Source organism: Marmota monax, unplaced genomic scaffold (genome assembly GCF_021218885.2).
Source record: "Marmota monax isolate L192 unplaced genomic scaffold, Marmota_monax_Labrador192_F-V1.1 WCK01_AAM20220418_F8-fsc00021, whole genome shotgun sequence".
Classification (NCBI taxonomy): Eukaryota; Metazoa; Chordata; class Mammalia; order Rodentia; family Sciuridae; genus Marmota; species Marmota monax.
This window is the reverse complement of record NW_026695228.1, coordinates 848,294-867,421: the sequence shown is the minus strand read 5'-3', so window position 1 is coordinate 867,421 and position 19,128 is coordinate 848,294. Positions and strand designations below refer to the sequence as shown.

Here is a 19,128-nt window from a genome sequence, read left to right as displayed (position 1 = left end):
TCTTGACCTGCCAATCGGGAAACTTTGAAGGAACCATTCATGATTATTTGCACCTGCCCCCACCCCTCCCCTGCTCTGGGACCTGCAATCACCAACCTCATGGGAAAGCATTCTGTTAGGGGTGAATGTTGTAGGTCAGAATTACTGACAGAAGCCTGTGTGTGAGACAGAGGATTGTGCTTCTTGGACTAATAACAAAATGGTTCTATGAAGGGAACCATTCCATTAACCAGGTCTTGGAGAACTGCTACAGATTTTGGAGTAAAATGGCTTCCTTGAAATATAAATCATATATCATTCATACATCCATTTAAAGTACACAAAAATATTCATAGTGTTGTGCAAACTTCATCGCACATCAATTTTAGAATATCTCATCCCCTTACAAAGAAATCCTGGGGTTGGGGTTGTGGCTCAGTGACAGAGTGCTTGGTTAGTACATGTGAGGCACTGTGTTCAAACCTCAGCACCACATAAAAATGAAATAAACATATTGTGTCTACCTACAACTTCAAAAAAAATTAAAAAAAGGAATCCTGTCCCCTTAACCTACCACCCCCTCAATCCTATTTTCCCCTGCCCTGAGCCTTAATCACTATTCTATTTTCTATGTGTTTTCCTGTATGAATATTTCATATACATGGAAACATATAATATAGTCTGCTTTGACAGGTTTCTTTCACTTAGGATAATGTGTTAAAAATCCATTCATATAATTGCATGTATTAGTACTTCATTCCTTGTTTGGTCAAATAATTTATATATATATATATATATATATGCCACATTTTGCTTATTCGCCCATCATTTGATGGGTATTTGGGTTGTTTCCACCTTTTAGATACCATGAATAATGCTGTTACGAACAACCATGTACAAGCTTTTGTGTGAACATATTTTCAGTTCTTTTGGTTATACACTCAGGAATGAAAATTGCTGAGTCAAATGGTAATTACAAGTTCAAATTTTGAGGGACTCTCAGACTGTTTTCCAAAGTGGCTGTACCATTTTACACTCCTACAAGTGGATGAGTGTTGGCTAGAAATTTTCTACATGCTGGCTAACATTTATTATCTCTTTGTTGCCGTCCTAGAGGTGTCAGGTGGTATTCCATTGTGGTCTTGATTTTTATTTACCTGACTGATATGGAGTCTTTTTAATGTGTTTACTGGTCATTTGTATATATGCTTTGCAGATATGTCATTTTAGATCTCTTTTGCTCATTTTTAAATTGGGTTGTCTTTTTATTGGGGATTTTAAGTTTTCTCTATGTTCTACAAAAAAAGCCCACTATTAGATATATAATTTCGCAAATATGTTCCCCCATTCCATGGGTTGTCTTTTCACTGTCTTGATGGTATCCTTTTCAGCATAAAAGTGTTTAATTTTAATAAACTCCAGTTTACATTTTTGTTGCTTATGCTTTTGATGCTATATTTAAGAATCCATTGCCATATCCAAGGTTACAAAGATTTGCTCCTAAGTTTTTTTCAGTATTATAGCTTTTTTAATATTTATTTTTTAGTTGTAGTTGGACACAATACCTTTATTTCACTTATTTATTTTTATGTGGTACTGAGAATCGAACCAGGGTCACGCATGTGCGAGGCGAGCGCTCTACCATTGAGCCACAACTCCAGCCCTAGTATTATAGCTTTTGATTCTTTCATTTAGGTCCTTGATTTGACTGAGTTTTTGTGTACTGTATGAAGTAGGCATCCAACTTCAGTATTTGGCATGTGGTTATCCAGTTGTTCCAGTACCATTTATTGAAAAGACTAATCTTTTTTTGGGGGTGGTATCAATACCCTTGTTAAAAAGCAATTGACTATAGATAAATGGCTTTATTTATAGAGTCTAAACTGTATTCCATTCATCTCTATGATTGTCCTGATGCCATTTCCACCGTCTTGAGTACTGTGGCTTTGGAGTAAGTTTTGAAATTGAAGTGCAGATCCTCTAACTTTGTTCTATTTCAAGGTGGTTTTGGTGAGTCTGGATCCCTTGAATTTTGTAAGTTTTAGGATCAGCTTGTTAATTTCTACAAAGAAACCAGCAGGGATTCTGCTAAGGATTGTGTTGAATTCATAGGTCATTTGGGGGAGTATTGCTGTCTTAATAATGTTGTCTTCCAGTCCATGAACATGGGAATTCTCTCCATTAATTTAGATCTTATTTCTTCCAATAGTGTTCTGCAACTCTCGGAGTATACATTTTGCACTTCTTTTGTTAAATTATTAAGTATTTTATTCATTTAATGAAATTTTTAAATTTCATTTTGGATCATTCATTTATAGTTTCTACTCCTTAGGGATATATACAGGAAAACTGGACTATTGCAGGCAAAAGGTGGCTAGTGGTTAGCATTTCCAAAACATTCTGAGGCCAAATAATTTTGGAAAATGCTGTGTATATTTATGATGCCCATAAACAGAAGGTTCTTGAAAGTCAGTCAGCATCTTGAAGCTTTAGGTCCTATAAAAATAAAATCCCTTTGTCTATTTTGAAATACTTAATCAGGAGTGCAAATGATTTCTAGATCTTAAGATGTGATAAGATAGTTTATGTGACTGAGGTCTCAAAAGATTCAATTAGTTCATAATTTTGCCTAGCATAGAAATTAATGGTTAGCCATGATTTGTTGTAAAATGCACTCTAAGTGCCAGTAAAAAATAGTTAGTTTTTTAAAGTGACATTTAAATCAACAAGTAAAATATTGCTTTTTGTTGAATTTCTTTGGGTCTAGTATCCTAAATGGAGATTCCCTAACTAAATGTTTATATCAATATTCTATAATGGAAAGAGTGAGATATTTAGGAGTGGGTAAATGGAGCATGGATGAGATAGTAAATGGATAAGCATATAGTTATTTTAAATTTAGAAAAGTAAGCTTTCATAAAGTAATATGGCCCAAGGAGCTGTTCATACCTTATAATCCTGCATGTCTCTCACCTGAGTGATGATAGACACATCTGATGGCCTCTCAGAATTGGTTTCATCACCTTAAAATGTTTTTAATAGCAAAGTCCTTTTATAAAGCACATAGTACAGTACATATATAACTCAAGTGTAAATGGCTTTGCTCTCTAAAGGAGGGGTAAAGTATTCATAATTCCATTTTGCTCAGACTTTGCCTGTGTCGGTAAGGTCTAACTCTGGAGATTTGTGTCTGATTGGAAGAACCATCAAGGACTGAATTCTGGGCCAGCTTGGAGTGCTTAAATAGGATTCAAGGGTCCACCCATCTTAACAACACTCAAACCTATCCCCAGGCAAACTTCACAATCAGGTGAAGTTTTTCTCTACTGTTCTCCCAACTCCTCTCTTGTCTTCTTTCCTTGTACCTCATTCCTTCCTCTCTGAAACCCCAGTGAGCACTGACAAAATCAACTTTCTGGGAATGAAACACAAAGTAAAATTGATTCAACTAGTTACCTTCAGTAGGAATATTTGCAATTTTTCTGTCCTCCCTAAATATGGAATGAATAGTACTATTCCTAGTTAAAGAAATTCTGGAAGTATGTCATGCATGTGGTGATAAGGCATGGAACTCAATTTTGATTGGGTGTTTTCTTTGTCCTAATGCCTTTGTTTTTTGGTTTTTAAATGTCTGCCTCATGTTGTGGTTTAGGTGTGAAGTGTCCCCCAAAAGCTGATGTATGAAACAATGCAAGAATGTTTAGAGGTGAAATGATTGGATTATGAGAATTGTGCGCTAATCCTCCACTGATATGATTAACTGGGTGGTAACTGCAGGCAGGTAGGATGTTGCTAGAGGAAGTAGGTCACTGGGGGTGTGCCATTGGGGTTTATATTTTGTCCCTGGTAAAGAGAGCTTCTGCTTTGCTTTCTGGCTGTCCTGTCTTGAGCTTATTTTAACTTTTCCTCTATGTTGTTCTCATCAGGTATTTTGGTCACAGTGATGAAAAGCTGACTAAAACACCTGATGACCAATTAATTCCATTATATGTCTTCTATGTGATGCTAAATGACAACTTTCTGGGGCAAATAAAGCATCAAACTTGGGTGTTTGATGTTTTTTTGGCTTTAACTCTGACATTAGGAAGTTGGGGTGGGAGGAGTAAGTAGAATAGTTATTTAAAAAAAAAAACATGGGTAAAGAGATGGAAAATATCATAACATATAGGCCCAACAATTAAGACACAAAATTGTTGCTGTCTTCATTATTAGTTTCTAGAACTTTTCTCTTTTCCCCTCCTTTGTATTAGAGATGACTTTTCAAACATCTGTTTATATGAAAATGGGCTTGTATAATAAGTAATGGGAGTTGTGGCCTTTTTTTCCTTTTTATTCTTGACCATCCTATGATTTGCATTTATTAGCAAATTATTTGATTTTTTTTTTAACCGATGAAAACTTAACATAAAAAAAAAAAAACCAACCTAGTCAAGCAAAAAAGAACAAATCAACCTGATAAAAATGTATGCAGTCTATGTGGAGACCTTAAGGGATAGAGAAAATCTAGACATCTCTTCTTTGGGAGGAGTAAGGCAAATGGTCACCTCATGCAAGGCCCAAACCCCAGCTCTAAAGTACATAAGGCTCAGCTCTCACAGGAAAGATGAGCTAGAGGGACTGAAATGGGAGAGACCAATAATTTCCCAAGTGTGACTTTTTCCCAAATAACCTTTCAAGAGGACACCCTAACAAAGGGGCAATATACCAAATTTTTAAAACAACCACAGGCATTTTTGACATTTTCAAAACCAAGCACAAAATGGAACTAGTCACATGTCTCTCTTTTTCTCCTAGTTGTTAAACTAGAATATTTTATTTTGAGCCCTAATGGTAAACAATGGATGCTCTCATTCAGTGCTGTTGAAAGAAGCCTGGCTGTATTCATTCTTTCAGAAGCCAACAACGTGGGTAAAATATGAAATATTTGGTATCCAGTTACAGAAAGGAAGGTTCTCAAAACAAGTTGTGAAGGGGCAAATGTAACTCACTGGTCATATTTCTCAAATTATTCTTTTTACGTCCAAATAATGGGAAGAATAAAAAAAAAAGAAATATTTAGCTGGAAGAGGATATCAAATTCAAATCCCTTTTGTTTTATGAATAGAAAAACTAGAAATCCAGATAAATTATACTCTGAAGGAATTAATAAAGCCTATAAAATTGAGGCTGAGGAGTAAAAAAAACAACTGTGAAATTTCATTTTCAGTTTGTTATTGGAGAAAATTGAACAAACAAGAAACATAATATGAAAGTGAAAGTAGGAGAAGGCTTAATTAAAAAGCAGGAATTGTGCAGTATGATAAATTCTTGAGAGAAATTCACAACCATGGTAATGTCCAAACACTTGAAGCTTTTCCTCTTCTGTATATCAGATGGCCATGGTCAAGGGAAGCCGTCCTAACATGCTTGTCAGAGACCGTCTGGGAAAGATCAGCTCAGCTATTATGGAGATTAGTTCACCACTAGTAAGATAAGAAAGTAATGAATTGATGGATGAGTTATTCAGGAAAACAGACTTTAAAATTACAGCCCATGATGATGGTTGTCCGACTTCATATTAGACTCGCTGGGAATTTATCTACTTACAACTTTATTAACAATCATTCTTTATTCATCATATTATATTTACTAGGTATTTCTCATAAAGACTATTCTTATTTCACAGCACAAAATGGAAATGGAATCAATGCTAACATATCCTTTGTTAGGCTTTCAAGGGCTTGGTTCATGGTTTCAGCAGAAGTCCCAATCTTCATGAGAAGACTTTTAAATATATATATATATATATATATATATATATATTTATCTAGTTGTAGATGGACATGATACTTTCATTTTATTTATTTTTATGTGGTGCCAGGGATCGAACATTTCTTGCATGCTAGGCAAGTGCTCTGCCACTGAGCCGAAATCTTGGTCCATGAGAAGACATTTCTAAGGGCTGTATTGTGAAGGAGTCTTTGGTTGTTCATAAGGAGGAAACAATAAGAATCCTGACCTATGTTATTCTTCTGGTAATGAATATAGTTGAGTAAGCAAGTTTTGGAGAAGAATGTGATAATTAGTGAGAATATTAGAGAAAATAAAAGAGAACTCCAAATGTAATAATGACATACCACTACTTGAAAATTTTTCAATGGTTTGCCTTTGCCACAGGTGGAGAGCAAAAATAAGAATCCCTAAAATATTTAGAATGAGTTGGCCCTGCTTGCTTTGGCCTGGGTCTTCCTCTCTTTAGCTGTAGTTGTCTTCTCTCACTTTCTTGACTATGCCCTTCTCCATCCTGCCTCTGAATGTTATTTGATAGTCTGGAAATGTGAGCTCATACTCCTTCCTAGAGCTCAATAGAATTTTCTTCAGAAAGTCTCCTCCCTCCAACCCCCTCTAATTATTTATTTAAGCAACTAGTTATTTCATGTCTTTCTTCCATGTGCTTCATAGAGGAAAAAACGAGAGACAGGGAACACATCTATGATGCACCTGTGCCCCATCTGACCACACAGAAAGCATTTAATAAATATTTGTGGAATAAATTGAGACAACAGATGGAAAAATATTAAATGCCTGCTATGCAGTAAGTATTCAATATTAACAGCTCTACTAAATTTGCATTTATTTCACTCTGCCTCTGTTGCTTATTTGTCTTGTCATGAGATATCTGGCCAGCATTGAGGAGATGAAATCTGGAGTAGGTGGGACTAGTAGTGTGTTACTGATGGTGATGAGGGTGGAGCTACCTGGTCCAGAATGCTCTACAATCCTGATGTTGGATTGATTATCCCTCTAAATTAGATTAGCTCTCAGGGCACGTCAACATAGTTAAATATACAATCTATGGTGATATTACATTAGCTATTTGTTGAAAAATTCTTTGCAGTTTTCTATTTGGTTAAAATATTTATCACAAAGGGCTTTTTAAATTTTTTCTAATATAAGAACTTTTTGGAAGCCTGAAAAAAGCTGAAGGATGCTTGTCAGAGTGAAGGTACTTTAACATTTGTTTTTACGCTCAACAAGTACTAATATTCCACTGTTCTAACCATACCCTTTAGAGTAGTCTCTAAAACCTGCTGGGTAGTAAAATTTGAGAAGGTTGGGAGGGGAGATTATAATCATAAACTATGGAGGCAACAGAACTGTGTTCAAATCTTACCTTTACTACTCATAGTAATGGAACTTTGGGCAACTCAGCCCCAGTGTTCCCATCTGTAAAGTGTGGTTTATAGTAATAATACCAAGATGTTCATTGAATCCCATTGTTGAAAATAACATAAGCATCCTTTTATACCAATGGTTCTTGGTGGTAGAGGAAGGGGAGGATTTTTTCCTATAATGGGACAAAATGTTTGCAGATGTTTTTGTTTGCTACAATAGGGTCAGTGGTGGTGGCATGGTATGCTATTGGCTTTTAGTGGGTGAAATCAGTTGTATTGGTAAGCATCTCCCAATCACAATACATAGGACAGGTGCTAAAGAAGTATTCATTCCAGAAAGTATCCATCATATGCATATACAATATATCCATTATAACACTGATGGACATGTGCACTATTTGTAGTTTTGGGACTACTATAGTGTTGCTATGTACATTGTAGTGTCTGTGTTCTGGTATATGCATTTCTATTTGAATATACTTAGGAGTAGAATTTCTGGTTTATAACTGTAGGATACTGAGAAATGGTTTTCCAGAGTGTAAGAGAGCTTGTTGCTCCACATCCTCACAAAATTTTAGTCATTTTAGTTAGATTAACATTTATTTTTAATTTGAAATAATTTATTAATGCATATTGTTTCTTTTGAAAAAAGTACGTTTTTGAACTCTTATAAAAGGAGTTAAAAAAGTATAAACCTGTTAATAGTAATCTTCTAAGAGGTGAAATTATAGGTCATTTTTGTATTAACTTTTTATCTGTCCTTTCTAATCTTATAAACATGCTCTAATAACAAAAATATAAAAATGGAGTCATTTTCCAAATCTTTTCCCAAAAGCCCAAGTTTCAAGGATGTTAATGGGCATTCCTGGAAATAAAGTTTCAAGACGAAATAGGGTCGACTTGTTTACTATAGGTTTGTACAGAGATTTAAAAAATGCCAACAGAGTGGCTGGCGTTGTGGTTTAGTGGTAGAGCGCTTGAATACTACACATGAGGCACTGGGTTGATCTTCAGAAGCACATAAAAATAAATAAATAAAGGTATTGTGTCCATCTGAAAACTAAAACAAAAATTTTAAATGCCAATAGGCTTTATGAATCACTTACACTTGGGTACTATACAATAGTGTACATCGATATTCACAAAATATCCATTTATACTTCAAGGATCTAATGTGCCATTTTTTAGGATCATTTACAAAATGCTGGAATGAGAGAAGCCAAAAATGCAAGACATAAAGATTATTGCCTTTTTGGTAATCTATTTCATAAGAGATGGAATATCCACAAATAAGTGTTTCCTGTAAGATTAAATACCTTGAGAAATTTTTATGCTGTTCTGAATTTCTATGAACTTGAAGCTATGCAAAATGTGAATGCAAGAGTGCAATCCCAGAGTGTGTCTGTATTTTCCCTCTGCATTTGAATGTTAGCCTTCTAGAAGATACAGCTTTCTTAAAATAAGGACACTGGATTTGGATTATGAAGTTTAAAATGGCATAGAATGTTGATGTTACAAGACCTGCAGGACCTTAAACCTCATGTTCTCTTTGATCTTTTGGATATCAAAAAGGAATTTACTCATAATAAGGTAAAACAAAGCAGATTCAGGCTGGTTTCAAAGAGAACCTTTAGTCAATGATTTGTAGATACTTGTCACCATAGCTCAACAATAGAATTTAACAACCAAAGGATATTAGCGAGGGCCAATAAGCTAAAATTATTCACAGTTATTGCCAAGTTCCTAACACACTGCCAAATATGCTAAATGGCCAAATGTTAGCCAGTTATGTAGTGTGACAAAAAGGTGCGGCTTGGAGTAAAAGGCTTGGGTTTGAATTTCAGTTCCACTACTAAGTTCTGTGACTTTCTATGACTTTTCATTTCTTTACTAAAATTCAAAGGATAACACTACTTCCCTTAGGGTTGATGAAAATTCATTAGGCTAATATGCATGAATGAATCTACCCATTACTTTAACCAACCAGATCCTGGGGGTACTTGATGGGATTTTCCTTCTTAGTGAAATGAAGTGTAAGCATTGGCAAAGGCTATAATGGATCTTCCTTAGCCAGAATGTTTCCTTTTTTCCACTCAGTTTCACAAAGTTGGATGTTTTGTTCTGACTCTTCTTCCTTGTCCCTCAAGTCTTTCTCCTGGTACCACAGCTTCTCTTCTTCCTTCCCTTCTCCCACCATCCTATTTCTCACTCCCAAAGAGAGAGAATGCTTTAAACCACTTCTTTATCTGATAAAGTACTTTACCCAAGACAGCTGAAAAACACAAAAGACATGAAGATCCTGAGGAATTAATCTAAAGTGGCCAAGTTTCAGCATCATTATGCATGGTGGATGAGATATATTTTTTAATGGGCTTATATTAACAAATTTATTCTTTGAGCAATTACTGAAGACTGGCTATATGCTTGTCACTTGCTATGACTAGCTAGTACAATGTAGAGTATCATTTATGGAGCACACTGCTCTTATTCTTTTACTTTCCCCAACAACATTTAAACTGGAAATATATTCCTTTAAAAGTCATCATTCTTCAGCTTTCTTCTGGATTGTTTCATATTCCAACACTCTCTCAAGGCAAAAAAGTAAATAGATAAGATATTAGTTATATAAAGTATGTGGTCTAATCAGCCTCCTGATTTTTATTAAATGGCATACTAAAAGATGATGTCTTTTCAAAGTTTTGATCTTTAACACCTTAGACAACTTTCAGGTACTTGTTTGGTTTTGTTCTAGAAGCTCCTGTAACATAGAAGCTTTACATCTTAGATTCTTCTGGTGCAGATATTTTTAAACCTTCCCGACTCTCTCAACACCCTCTTTTTTTTTTTTTTTTTTTTTTTTTTTTTTTGAGATAGGTTCTTCCTAATTTGCTTAGCACCTCCTAAGTTGCTGCGGCTGGCTTTAACTTGGCATTCTCCTGCCTCAGCCTCCAGAGCCAGTGGGATTACAGGCATGTACCACTATGCCTGGCCCAGATTAAAAATTTGTAATATACTGCAGAATGAAAGCAACTTGGCAACTCTGCCTGTAGCATTCCTCACACTTCTGAAATTGAAGTGGCTGAGTTAGGAAGTCACTGCTATCTCATTTCCTTAGGTCTAAATCTTATAAACCTATGGAGTAACTGAATCAGATGAATCTGAGTAACCAGAAACTTCAAATACAACTTAGAACACATGTTAGGATTGTTCAATATTCTGTTGATGAGGTAATATATAATGTTCCTTAAAGCAGGCCTTTCTAAGAAAAAGATGTTTCTCTAAATGTCTACCCTATTATAAGACTTCCTGCAAAGGCCAAGAACAGGTTTCTCAAATAAGGTATATCTAAGTATATTCTCCACTTTATATAGTTCAGTAGAGCAGCTAAGAGCCCTGAATTATTATTGGTGTATATCATGTAAAATAAATGAAGATGGTTCTGTCTATACAAGTAATTAGAACCTTGTCAAATCAGTATAGATTACATGGACAAACTCAATAAAATTAAACAGTTGCAAAACAAAAGTCAAACAAAGTGCCCCATACTTACAGGTCTTAATTTTTTTTTCTTTCTTCCCTGTGGCAATAGAACTCAAGAATATGGTTGTTACAGAGATCTTCCATTTTCCACAAATACTTGCTACCTTTAGTGCTTAAGTACCTTAGTAAAAAAACAAAACAAAACAAAACAAAAAACAACTTATAATATGTTTGGAGAAATTAGTATGAAAAAATCAATTAATCTACTATAGTAATGCTGAAAAAGAATTTAAAAAAAACCTATCTTGTTAGTAACTTTCTTTTTTCCCTTGAGCTCACTTCTAAAGAAATGTAGCAAACTACATTACATTTAAACATTTTTGTCATTGTTTAGATAACACTTACTATACTCTTGTCCAGACATTGCAATTTTTTTTTTCCTGTTCTTAACTTAGCAACTTTGTACATATTAAGTATCCACAACAACTAACACAAGGAGAAGGGAGGGGAAAATGACAGACACTGAATTTTGAATTTATTTATTGATTGCTTTAAATCTTACTAGTTTAAAGATTAGGCCCCTACCTTCTAATTGAACCAGTGCTGGAACAGTGCATAATTTTAGTAGAAATAATTGAAACTTTGCCATATACTTCCAAGTTTGGCATTCAAACACTTGCAAAAATGAGTATTTGGAATTGCTGTCTTAGATGATTTATTGATTAAATTACTTACTGTGTATAAAAGTATAATGACACATGTAACTCATTGAATAAACTATTGAATAACAATGGAGTAACTATAAAATTGCCCTTGGATCTAAACTATTAACTCAAAATTATATAGGTGTGAACTCAATGCAGAGACTATTTTCATCAACTTTTTAAAATTCTCAGATACTGAATACTTAACAAAATAGACATTATTTTTGGATTGATGCAATAGGGAAACATGATCTGAAAACAAATTCTGAAGTAGTTAAGATAAACTCTCATGGAAGCTTCTTAGAAATTTTGATTCAAGAATTTTTTTGAATTGCTATGGGGTAGAAATTCTTTAAATGTTATACATAGGTTTGTCCTGTTTTTGATATTATAAATTCCTGTTATAGATGCTTCTTAATAGAGCAGTTATTATTTTGCAAGTGAAAATTACTTGATATTACCCCCAGAAGAGCAAGTTGTGCTCAAGTTGGAAACAATTAATTTTGCTATAAAAATATATTTGCTGCATAAAGACTAACAGTTTTTTAGAAGCTGGGATACATTTTATCTAAATGCTTTTTATCATTCACCACAAATCTCTGCTTTAAAATGTTGGTTGGCCTGTGCATTCAATAATTCTTATTTGTGATCCTCTTAAGTCAGCATTTAAAGGAATAAACTCACTTATTAGAGGGTTTATTCATACTTAAATGGCTAAAGACACAATAGTGCCTCATAAGAAGCAAAGTGAAAGATGGAAATTACTTTCATTATCTAAAAATTTTAGTTTTGACTATATTTTATTCACTTCAAAATCTGAAGCTGAATAGTTTTGAAATTGAAGTTTTAAAAAGGAGATATTTTATAGTTGGGCTTCTATTTGATGTATAGATATTTATAAAAATCTCAGCCCTTAAAATCATTCACCACTTTTCAAATATAAAATATATGTGGACTTGAGATGTAAAGTCATCAAAAAGAGTAAAGAACCTCATTTTTAATGAGACATAAGCTGAGGAAGTTAAGTTAAATAACAAAGCCATGGATACTTAGTTGGTCAGATTCAAAGCTCAGATTAGACCCTAGCCTGCCTGATTTACAAGTTTGCACCTCAAGTTCAAGGTAAAGAAAGACTTCACTGTTCTGAACCAAAGTCCCAAATATGTCAAAATTACATGGCCTCCAGGGAGCTAATTAAGAACAACTATGTTTAAATTATTTCCATGTTTCAGAGCTCCCCACCGCTGGACTTGGAATGCAGTTGAAAGATATGACCTGAGACATTTTTGTTTTCCCTCAAGAGGAAATACACAGTTGGAAGAGAAGTTTACAAAAACACTTTCATGAAGCAGCAATTTATATATAAATTTTGGTGACAGTTAAGTCCCTTTGAGTCTGTCTTACAAACCAGAGTATGAAGGACTTTGAAATCAGAGGCTGTTTATAATTTTGAACCCATTTCAGAGCCTGGCACAGCGTGATAGAGTGTGTGCCCAAGAAATACTTGTTGAATGGAATTACATTGAAAATCGGGATGAAGTAAAGCCATCTTCCATCTGCCAAAGACTTTGGTGTTGCTGTATGGGTAATTTTTTTTTTTTTCTTAGAAAGCTTTAATGAGAATGAAACTATTCCTTAGTAGGCATTTGAAAATCCCACTGAAAGTAGTTAAATTAAGTGTGTCCCCTTTGAGGTAGAGAGCACATCTGGAGAGTTGAAAAAAGTGACAGCGACACCTCTGCATTGTTTGAGGAGAGAAAGGTCAACCGGAGTAGAAACAGAACACTAAAGCCACCCTACATTCTTTCCCTGGAAGGTTCTCTGCGAGTCCCTTATCATTGAAGCTCTGTAAATGCAGTGGTCTTGAGACTGACCACATTCTTGTTTGGGGGGGTGGGGTGGGCTGCAGGCAGAAAAAGGAGGAAGGAGACGAAGAAGGTCTGAGTAGATGCATTCCCCCCCCCCCCCCCCCCCCCCCTGACAGCAGTGTCTACTTGGAGCCTTTCTTGCACCAGTGCTGCACAACATCTTGCCTGCGGTTTACAACCGCTCTTTAAAAATAATTTCCCTTTGGGACGGCCCCTGGCTGCTTCCTGCCACTCCTACCCCCACCCTTAGAGGCCCCTGGTAAAGAAACGCCCAGGCTTCCCGTTCAGGTCTCTAAGAGTAAACAGCACGCTTGGAGGATTACAATCGACCCGAGGCCAATTCGACCTTTTCCCTTTGCCGCCCTCAAATGACCCTTGACAGCAGCCCCTGCTCTCCCTTCAAATGGAAAACCCACAGACACACACACACAAACAAAAAACCCCAAGTCTTCCTTTCGGTTGCTACCCGCAATGACGTTTCCCCCTCGGGTCCCGCCCCTCCGGGGGCTTGGAATTTTGGAATTGGTCAAGAAGCTGTGGAGACAAGGCTCTGATTGGATGCAGGGAGCTGACTGACAGCAGGGACGGTCGCCGCGCCCTCCCTCCCACCCTCCCTCCCCGGTGTGCGAGTGTGTGTGTGCGGTGTTATGCCGGACAAGAGGGAGGCGACCGTGGCGGCGGCGGCTCTGTTTATTGTCCCTCTCGGTGTGTGGATGTGAGGAAGCCAGGGCTGAAGCGTGGCGGACGAAGGCGGCCTTTGAGGCAGCAGCAGAGACCTCGTCGAGGACTCAGGCGACCCGAGCAGCCTGTCTTCCAGGAGTGCGAGGACAAGGCGCCTCCGCATCCCCGCCACGTCCGGACGCCCCTGGCTCCTCGGCCGCACTAGCGCAGCTTGCACCTCCCGGAGGGCTTCGGTCCTGCTGGTTGCAGCGCCCGCGGGCAGGCAAGAAGGCAGCGCTGCTGCGACTCCGCCGCCGCCGCCGGCTGCCTCCGGCTTTCTCTTCCTTCTCCTCACCGGGGCGCTAGGCCCGGGCGACGCGACCGCCGCGCCTCGAGTTTGAGGGCAGCAGGCGGCGCGGCCTTCTCCCCGGGCTTGGCCGGACGTCCGCTCCGGGTTCCCGCGATGGGGCGCGGGGGCCGGCGCGGCTAGGAGCGCAGTGAGCCGAGTGGTCGGTGCGGAGCAGTGGGCCCAGCGGACCCCAGGGAGGCGGGAGCGGCGGCTGCGGCTTCGGGGCCTGTGAGCGGGAGGCACCCGCCATGGCCAAATCGGGCGGCGGCGCGGGAGCCGGCGCTGGCGGCAACGGGGCACTGACCTGGGTGGTGAGTGACGGGCCTCCCAGGGCGGGCGGGGGTCCGGGCGGCCGCATTGTTCGCGGCCCTCCACGGGGGAGGAATTCCAGGGCGCGGGTGGGCGGGGGAAGGGGAAGGAGGGAAATCCTGTCCAGAGCGCGAGCCCCATCGGGGCTTGTGCCAGCAGAATCCCACCCGCGCTCCCCGCGCCTTTTCTTTCTTTCTTTCTTTCTTTCTTAACCTCTCTGGAGGTTCCGGCTGCAGGAGCGTAACACGCACTTGAAACTTTGGGGTACAAATCATGAAACGTCACATGTAGCCTGTGTATCCTCTTTCCCCAACTCTTCTAGGGCAATCGCGCAAGAGATGGTGGGGATGGCGAAAATGTATGTGTGTCTGTGTGGGTCAGTACTTTCTACAAGTGTGGTTTAAGAAAATACTGGACTATGGGGTCTGTGTGAGTGTATTCTAAATGCAGCCGTCTCTGGTGGTCATATCTCTCAAAGTGCAATGGATTTGGACGGTTACGGGCAATTTCCACTTAAATTTGGAAAGTCTGATTGTTTGAGAGAGTATTTTCGATGGCGGTTTCATCGCAGTTAAAATATCATATCAAAGGTGGTCCATCTGTCAGGGGGATTATGGAAAGAAGTGCTTACCTACGTCAGCATCACAGGTGAAACGGGATGGGAGCTGAAGTGATGTCCTCCAGAGGTGACTGAAGTGCTTAGTTCTGGAGTTAAAGGATTTGGGCGCCCTGTTCCTTCTGGGGAGTCAAAGCAGTAATTGAGGTGAACTGGTGAGACCGGATTCCCAGGACAGATCGATAGTTCACCGGCAGGCGTTTCACTTGCTCAGCATAGAGTTCAGATCAGGGTCATTTCCTATTAAAAAAAAAAAAATCCCAGCTAAGTCAACTGACTAGGTATCCTAGACAAGAATAAAAAGTGTTACGCTTTATAGGGACTCAATGCACGAACTTGTATGTTGGCATTTTTTGAGACTTAATTCTTTGTCTCTTTCTCTCTCACTCTGGTTAAGTTTAGATGAGTTGACTAACAGTTGGGCCAATACTGACAGGTGTTTTTTTTTTTTTTTTTTTTTGTAAAAAGGTTGTTACAGCAGAAAAACATTTTTAACCATTTATATTTTGGTGCCAATACTTTGCAAAATAATTTGCCAGTTTCTTGTTGAATCGCTCTGAATTTTGTGTACCTCTATTAATGTAGTATGAGAGTATGAATGGAGAGGAAATGTTAATAAGTTAGTGGACATGAGGACGAGGGAAAGCATGCTGAAAGGAATGATTTTTTTAAATGGATGGTCTTTACCTGTTACTAAAATCAAATATCTGAAAAGGAAGTTAGAGAGGTACATAGTACTGTGAGTTTTCATTCAGTGTTTGAAAGTGTTGAGACCAAAAAGTGTTTTCTCTGAGGACTTCTGATTCCATTACAGTAAACATTTTGCTTCAAGGTTGGATTGCTTTAACGTTTGATGACAATATTTTAATTTACTATTATTTTACCTTGTAGATAATTTAATGACCACTTTTCCTTTCAACCTCAATAGGAAACTTTCATTTATATAGAAACTTAGTAAAATTTGGTAGGTTTCATTGAACATTAGAAAAATCCATTTGAAACAAAAGTTCGTATTGATTAAATTCACTATTATACTAATTATGGGAAACACAGTAAAACAAATAAAATCACTTAGTCTTTTATTTATAAATATTCTTATTGAATTAGAAGTTTATTTAAAAGATAATGATTGTAAGTTCTCTTTCAGATTTCATGCTTTAAGTTAGGTAATATAAGCATCTCTATGTCCATTATATATCATTGTTCATAAATTGACTCAGTTTTATGGACAGTAATATGAGCTGGTTATGGGCTTTGGTGTCAGACTGATACAGGTTCAGATTCTGTCTTCAGTACATATGTATAGTGGATGGACTTTTTGCAGGGAAACCTAATTTTTCTAACCCTGTTTTGTCATGTGTCAAATAATGTTGCATTGAGAAGTACATGAGATAACATATGTGCTACACTGCCAAGCTTAATGTTGTTAATGACAAAGTTAAAGAAATTCACCCCCAGGAATAATAGGTTATATAAAGTCAACTATGAACTATCTATGTGTAATAATAATAATAATTATTATTATTTTTCCTTTGTAAGAATTTGGGGGTTTATTGCAATGCCATATGTTTTTGAAGAGGGGTAACTTTACCTGTGTTATTGAAACTGGTGTTACATGGCTACATACTTGTAGATAACAGACTGATTCCAGTTTTATTTCTTCCTATTTTCTTTTTTTTTTGGGTGAGGAGTTGATGCCATGTGTTGCTGGTATTAACAGCTGTGGGGATCCATGTCAGTATGTATTAATTTTGTCATTGTGTGAAATTTACTTTTCAGTGTCAGAAACCACAAAGAAAAGTGGTTTAAGATTGGCATTAATTTTGTCTTTTAATAATTTGTTTTGTTTTATTTGCAGTATCTTAACTAGAATTTTTATAATCAAAAATGAAAAATATTTGGTCAAACTATTTTGAGTTAAAATTAATGGCTATAAATGCTTCTTCGAAGTAGATGGAATTTCTTGAATTAATTCTTAATTTGTAAAACCTTGATTAGTAGAACTTCCCAATAGTCTGTTTTATTCTCAGTCTTTTATCATGTTTTAGGTGGTTGCAGGATATTTATGAATATATTAGAATATAATTATATGATTGTTATTTTTTCGAATAATATTCTAAATTTATTCTGGATTAAAAAAAACTGTAATGAAAGATGTTAAGCATCTAAAAAAATCATAGCCAGAATGATATGCTGATATCTTTCTATCATCAAACTTCAATAATTATCTCTAAGAGTTTTTTCTTTTAAAAAAATTAACATAGTTTCCATTAAATTCTTTGAAATATATAACATTTCTACTGTGACCATTTCTAATCAAGGAAACATAGCTCTATATTCAAATGCCTTCTAAAGATTTGTTTTAAGGACCATGCTTTAGGGGCTCATTATTGCAGGTCCACATTCATTCCATAGCCAGATTTTCATAATCAATGTATCCTTCCTATTAAAATTTATTTCCTATAGTCCCAATAATAGATTTCTCTTCACTGTTTATTGAACAAACCATGCTTGTTTTGTCATTTTACCTTTCATCAGGAATGCTTCTTTTTCTTCTCCTTAGCTGTCTAAATATTAACTAATCTTCAACGCTATCTGAGTCTTACCAAACTTACTTTTATTTTATGCACTTCTTTTTCTTTTATTCAACTTTGTTACACTTATCAATCATAAAGTATTTTATGCATCTTTCATGTATAATTTTGTCTTGCCAATAATATTATGAACTTCTGAAATTAGAGATCATAAAATTTCCTTGTTTAGATATATGTAGTGTTTTACAGAGATCTCGATACATAATTCAACCTCAGTTATTGTTAACAAATTGGATACTTAACATACTAACTTTCTGAAATCTATTATTAGTAAGATATTATCTTTAGGTATATTATCAAGTAAACATGATAGCAGTACTTAGAAACACTTTGTATAAACTGAACTTTTTCTGAATAGAAGTGATTTTGTTCACCTGTAGTCTCAGATCTGTTAGGTACTTAAGTGGTGACAACAGTTGCATTTTACTAAGTACACTTAAAGAAGCACCCTGTATTATTTTTAAACCCTAATACAAATAAGACCCCCATTTTAAAGAAAAGTTGATATACAATTATTGTTATTCCCATTCTCAGAAAAGGAAACAGAGATTTAGAGATTAGGAAACAAACTTTTAGGCACATGGGTAAGGCAAAAGTTGAGTTTTAAACTAGGCTTATGTACTTAACCATCAGTTATACAGCCTTCCTGTTTATAAACATTTTTTTAAAAAACTTGCGTTTTATACCCTTATCTGACAGAAAAGAGACTTTTAGGATATACTTTTCTCTTTCTACTAACTTTTTGCTTTCACACAAAAAGTTAAGAAGTATGTATCTTTTTAGGGTATACGTATCTAGTGTAGCAGAATTCTAGGAAGGTGGCTTATGAAATCATATCATCTGGTTTTATATTTCATCTTCTTTTAAGTGCTAACTTATTAGCTTTGGAAAAATACTTCTCTGGATCTTGGTTATTTCATCTGTACAAAGGGAATTGTCGTAATAAGTGTCTATTTCATGGAGCTCTTATATAAAGATTGAGATTATCCATATAATTCTAATAGTGCTTGGCCCATGGGTGCACTTATCAGATGAATGAACACTACACATACACATATGTTTTTAAATTCAGTGAAAAGTATTTTCATACCTTTTATACCTTTTAACTTAGATAAACATTTATTTTGACAGTAGAAATCTAAGTCTTCCTGACTATTACAAATATCCCTCATTTTCTACCTCTTTCCTTGTCCCTTGGTATGGGAGGGCATTTCTGGAGGAGCATAGATAGGCAACAGATTGTTGTGGTTAGTAGATAATATGGCCCTCAACACTTTATATAGGTGAAATATGATTACAGTGAACATTAGGCAGCCTTGAGGGAGAAAAGAAATGCAAGGGATGTTACGAAGGTTAAAGTTAAGTCTGAAGGGACTGTACAGATGGTGAAAAGAAGGGGCTTGTTGCTAGACTGT

At 36.6% G+C, this 19,128-nt stretch overlaps 1 protein-coding gene and 1 long non-coding RNA gene across 5 annotated transcripts in view; one reads left to right on the top strand and one right to left on the bottom strand.

The window, feature by feature from the left end:
* Nucleotides 1-4,757: 4,757 nt before the first annotated feature.
* On the bottom strand, nt 4,758-15,315 carry LOC131423891 (uncharacterized). The gene is made up of 3 exons (XR_009226026.1): nt 15,135-15,315; nt 10,684-10,794; nt 4,758-5,441 (listed from the first exon to the last, which is right to left on the bottom strand). It is a non-coding gene; the product is annotated as an uncharacterized LOC131423891 (long non-coding RNA).
* Top2b (DNA topoisomerase II beta) overlaps nt 13,801-19,128 on the top strand; it is a 58,691-nt gene continuing 53,363 nt past the window's right edge. For 2 of the 4 annotated variants that reach the window (XM_046437690.2, XM_046437688.2), the window contains exon 1: nt 13,803-14,505. In XM_046437690.2, coding sequence (XP_046293646.1) covers nt 14,443-14,505 — 63 coding nt within the window. In that variant the 5' untranslated portion in view covers nt 13,803-14,442. Of the gene's footprint in view, nt 14,506-19,128 lie in introns of all 4 variants that reach the window. The other 2 variants (XM_046437692.2, XM_046437691.2) reach the window with 2 other exon arrangements.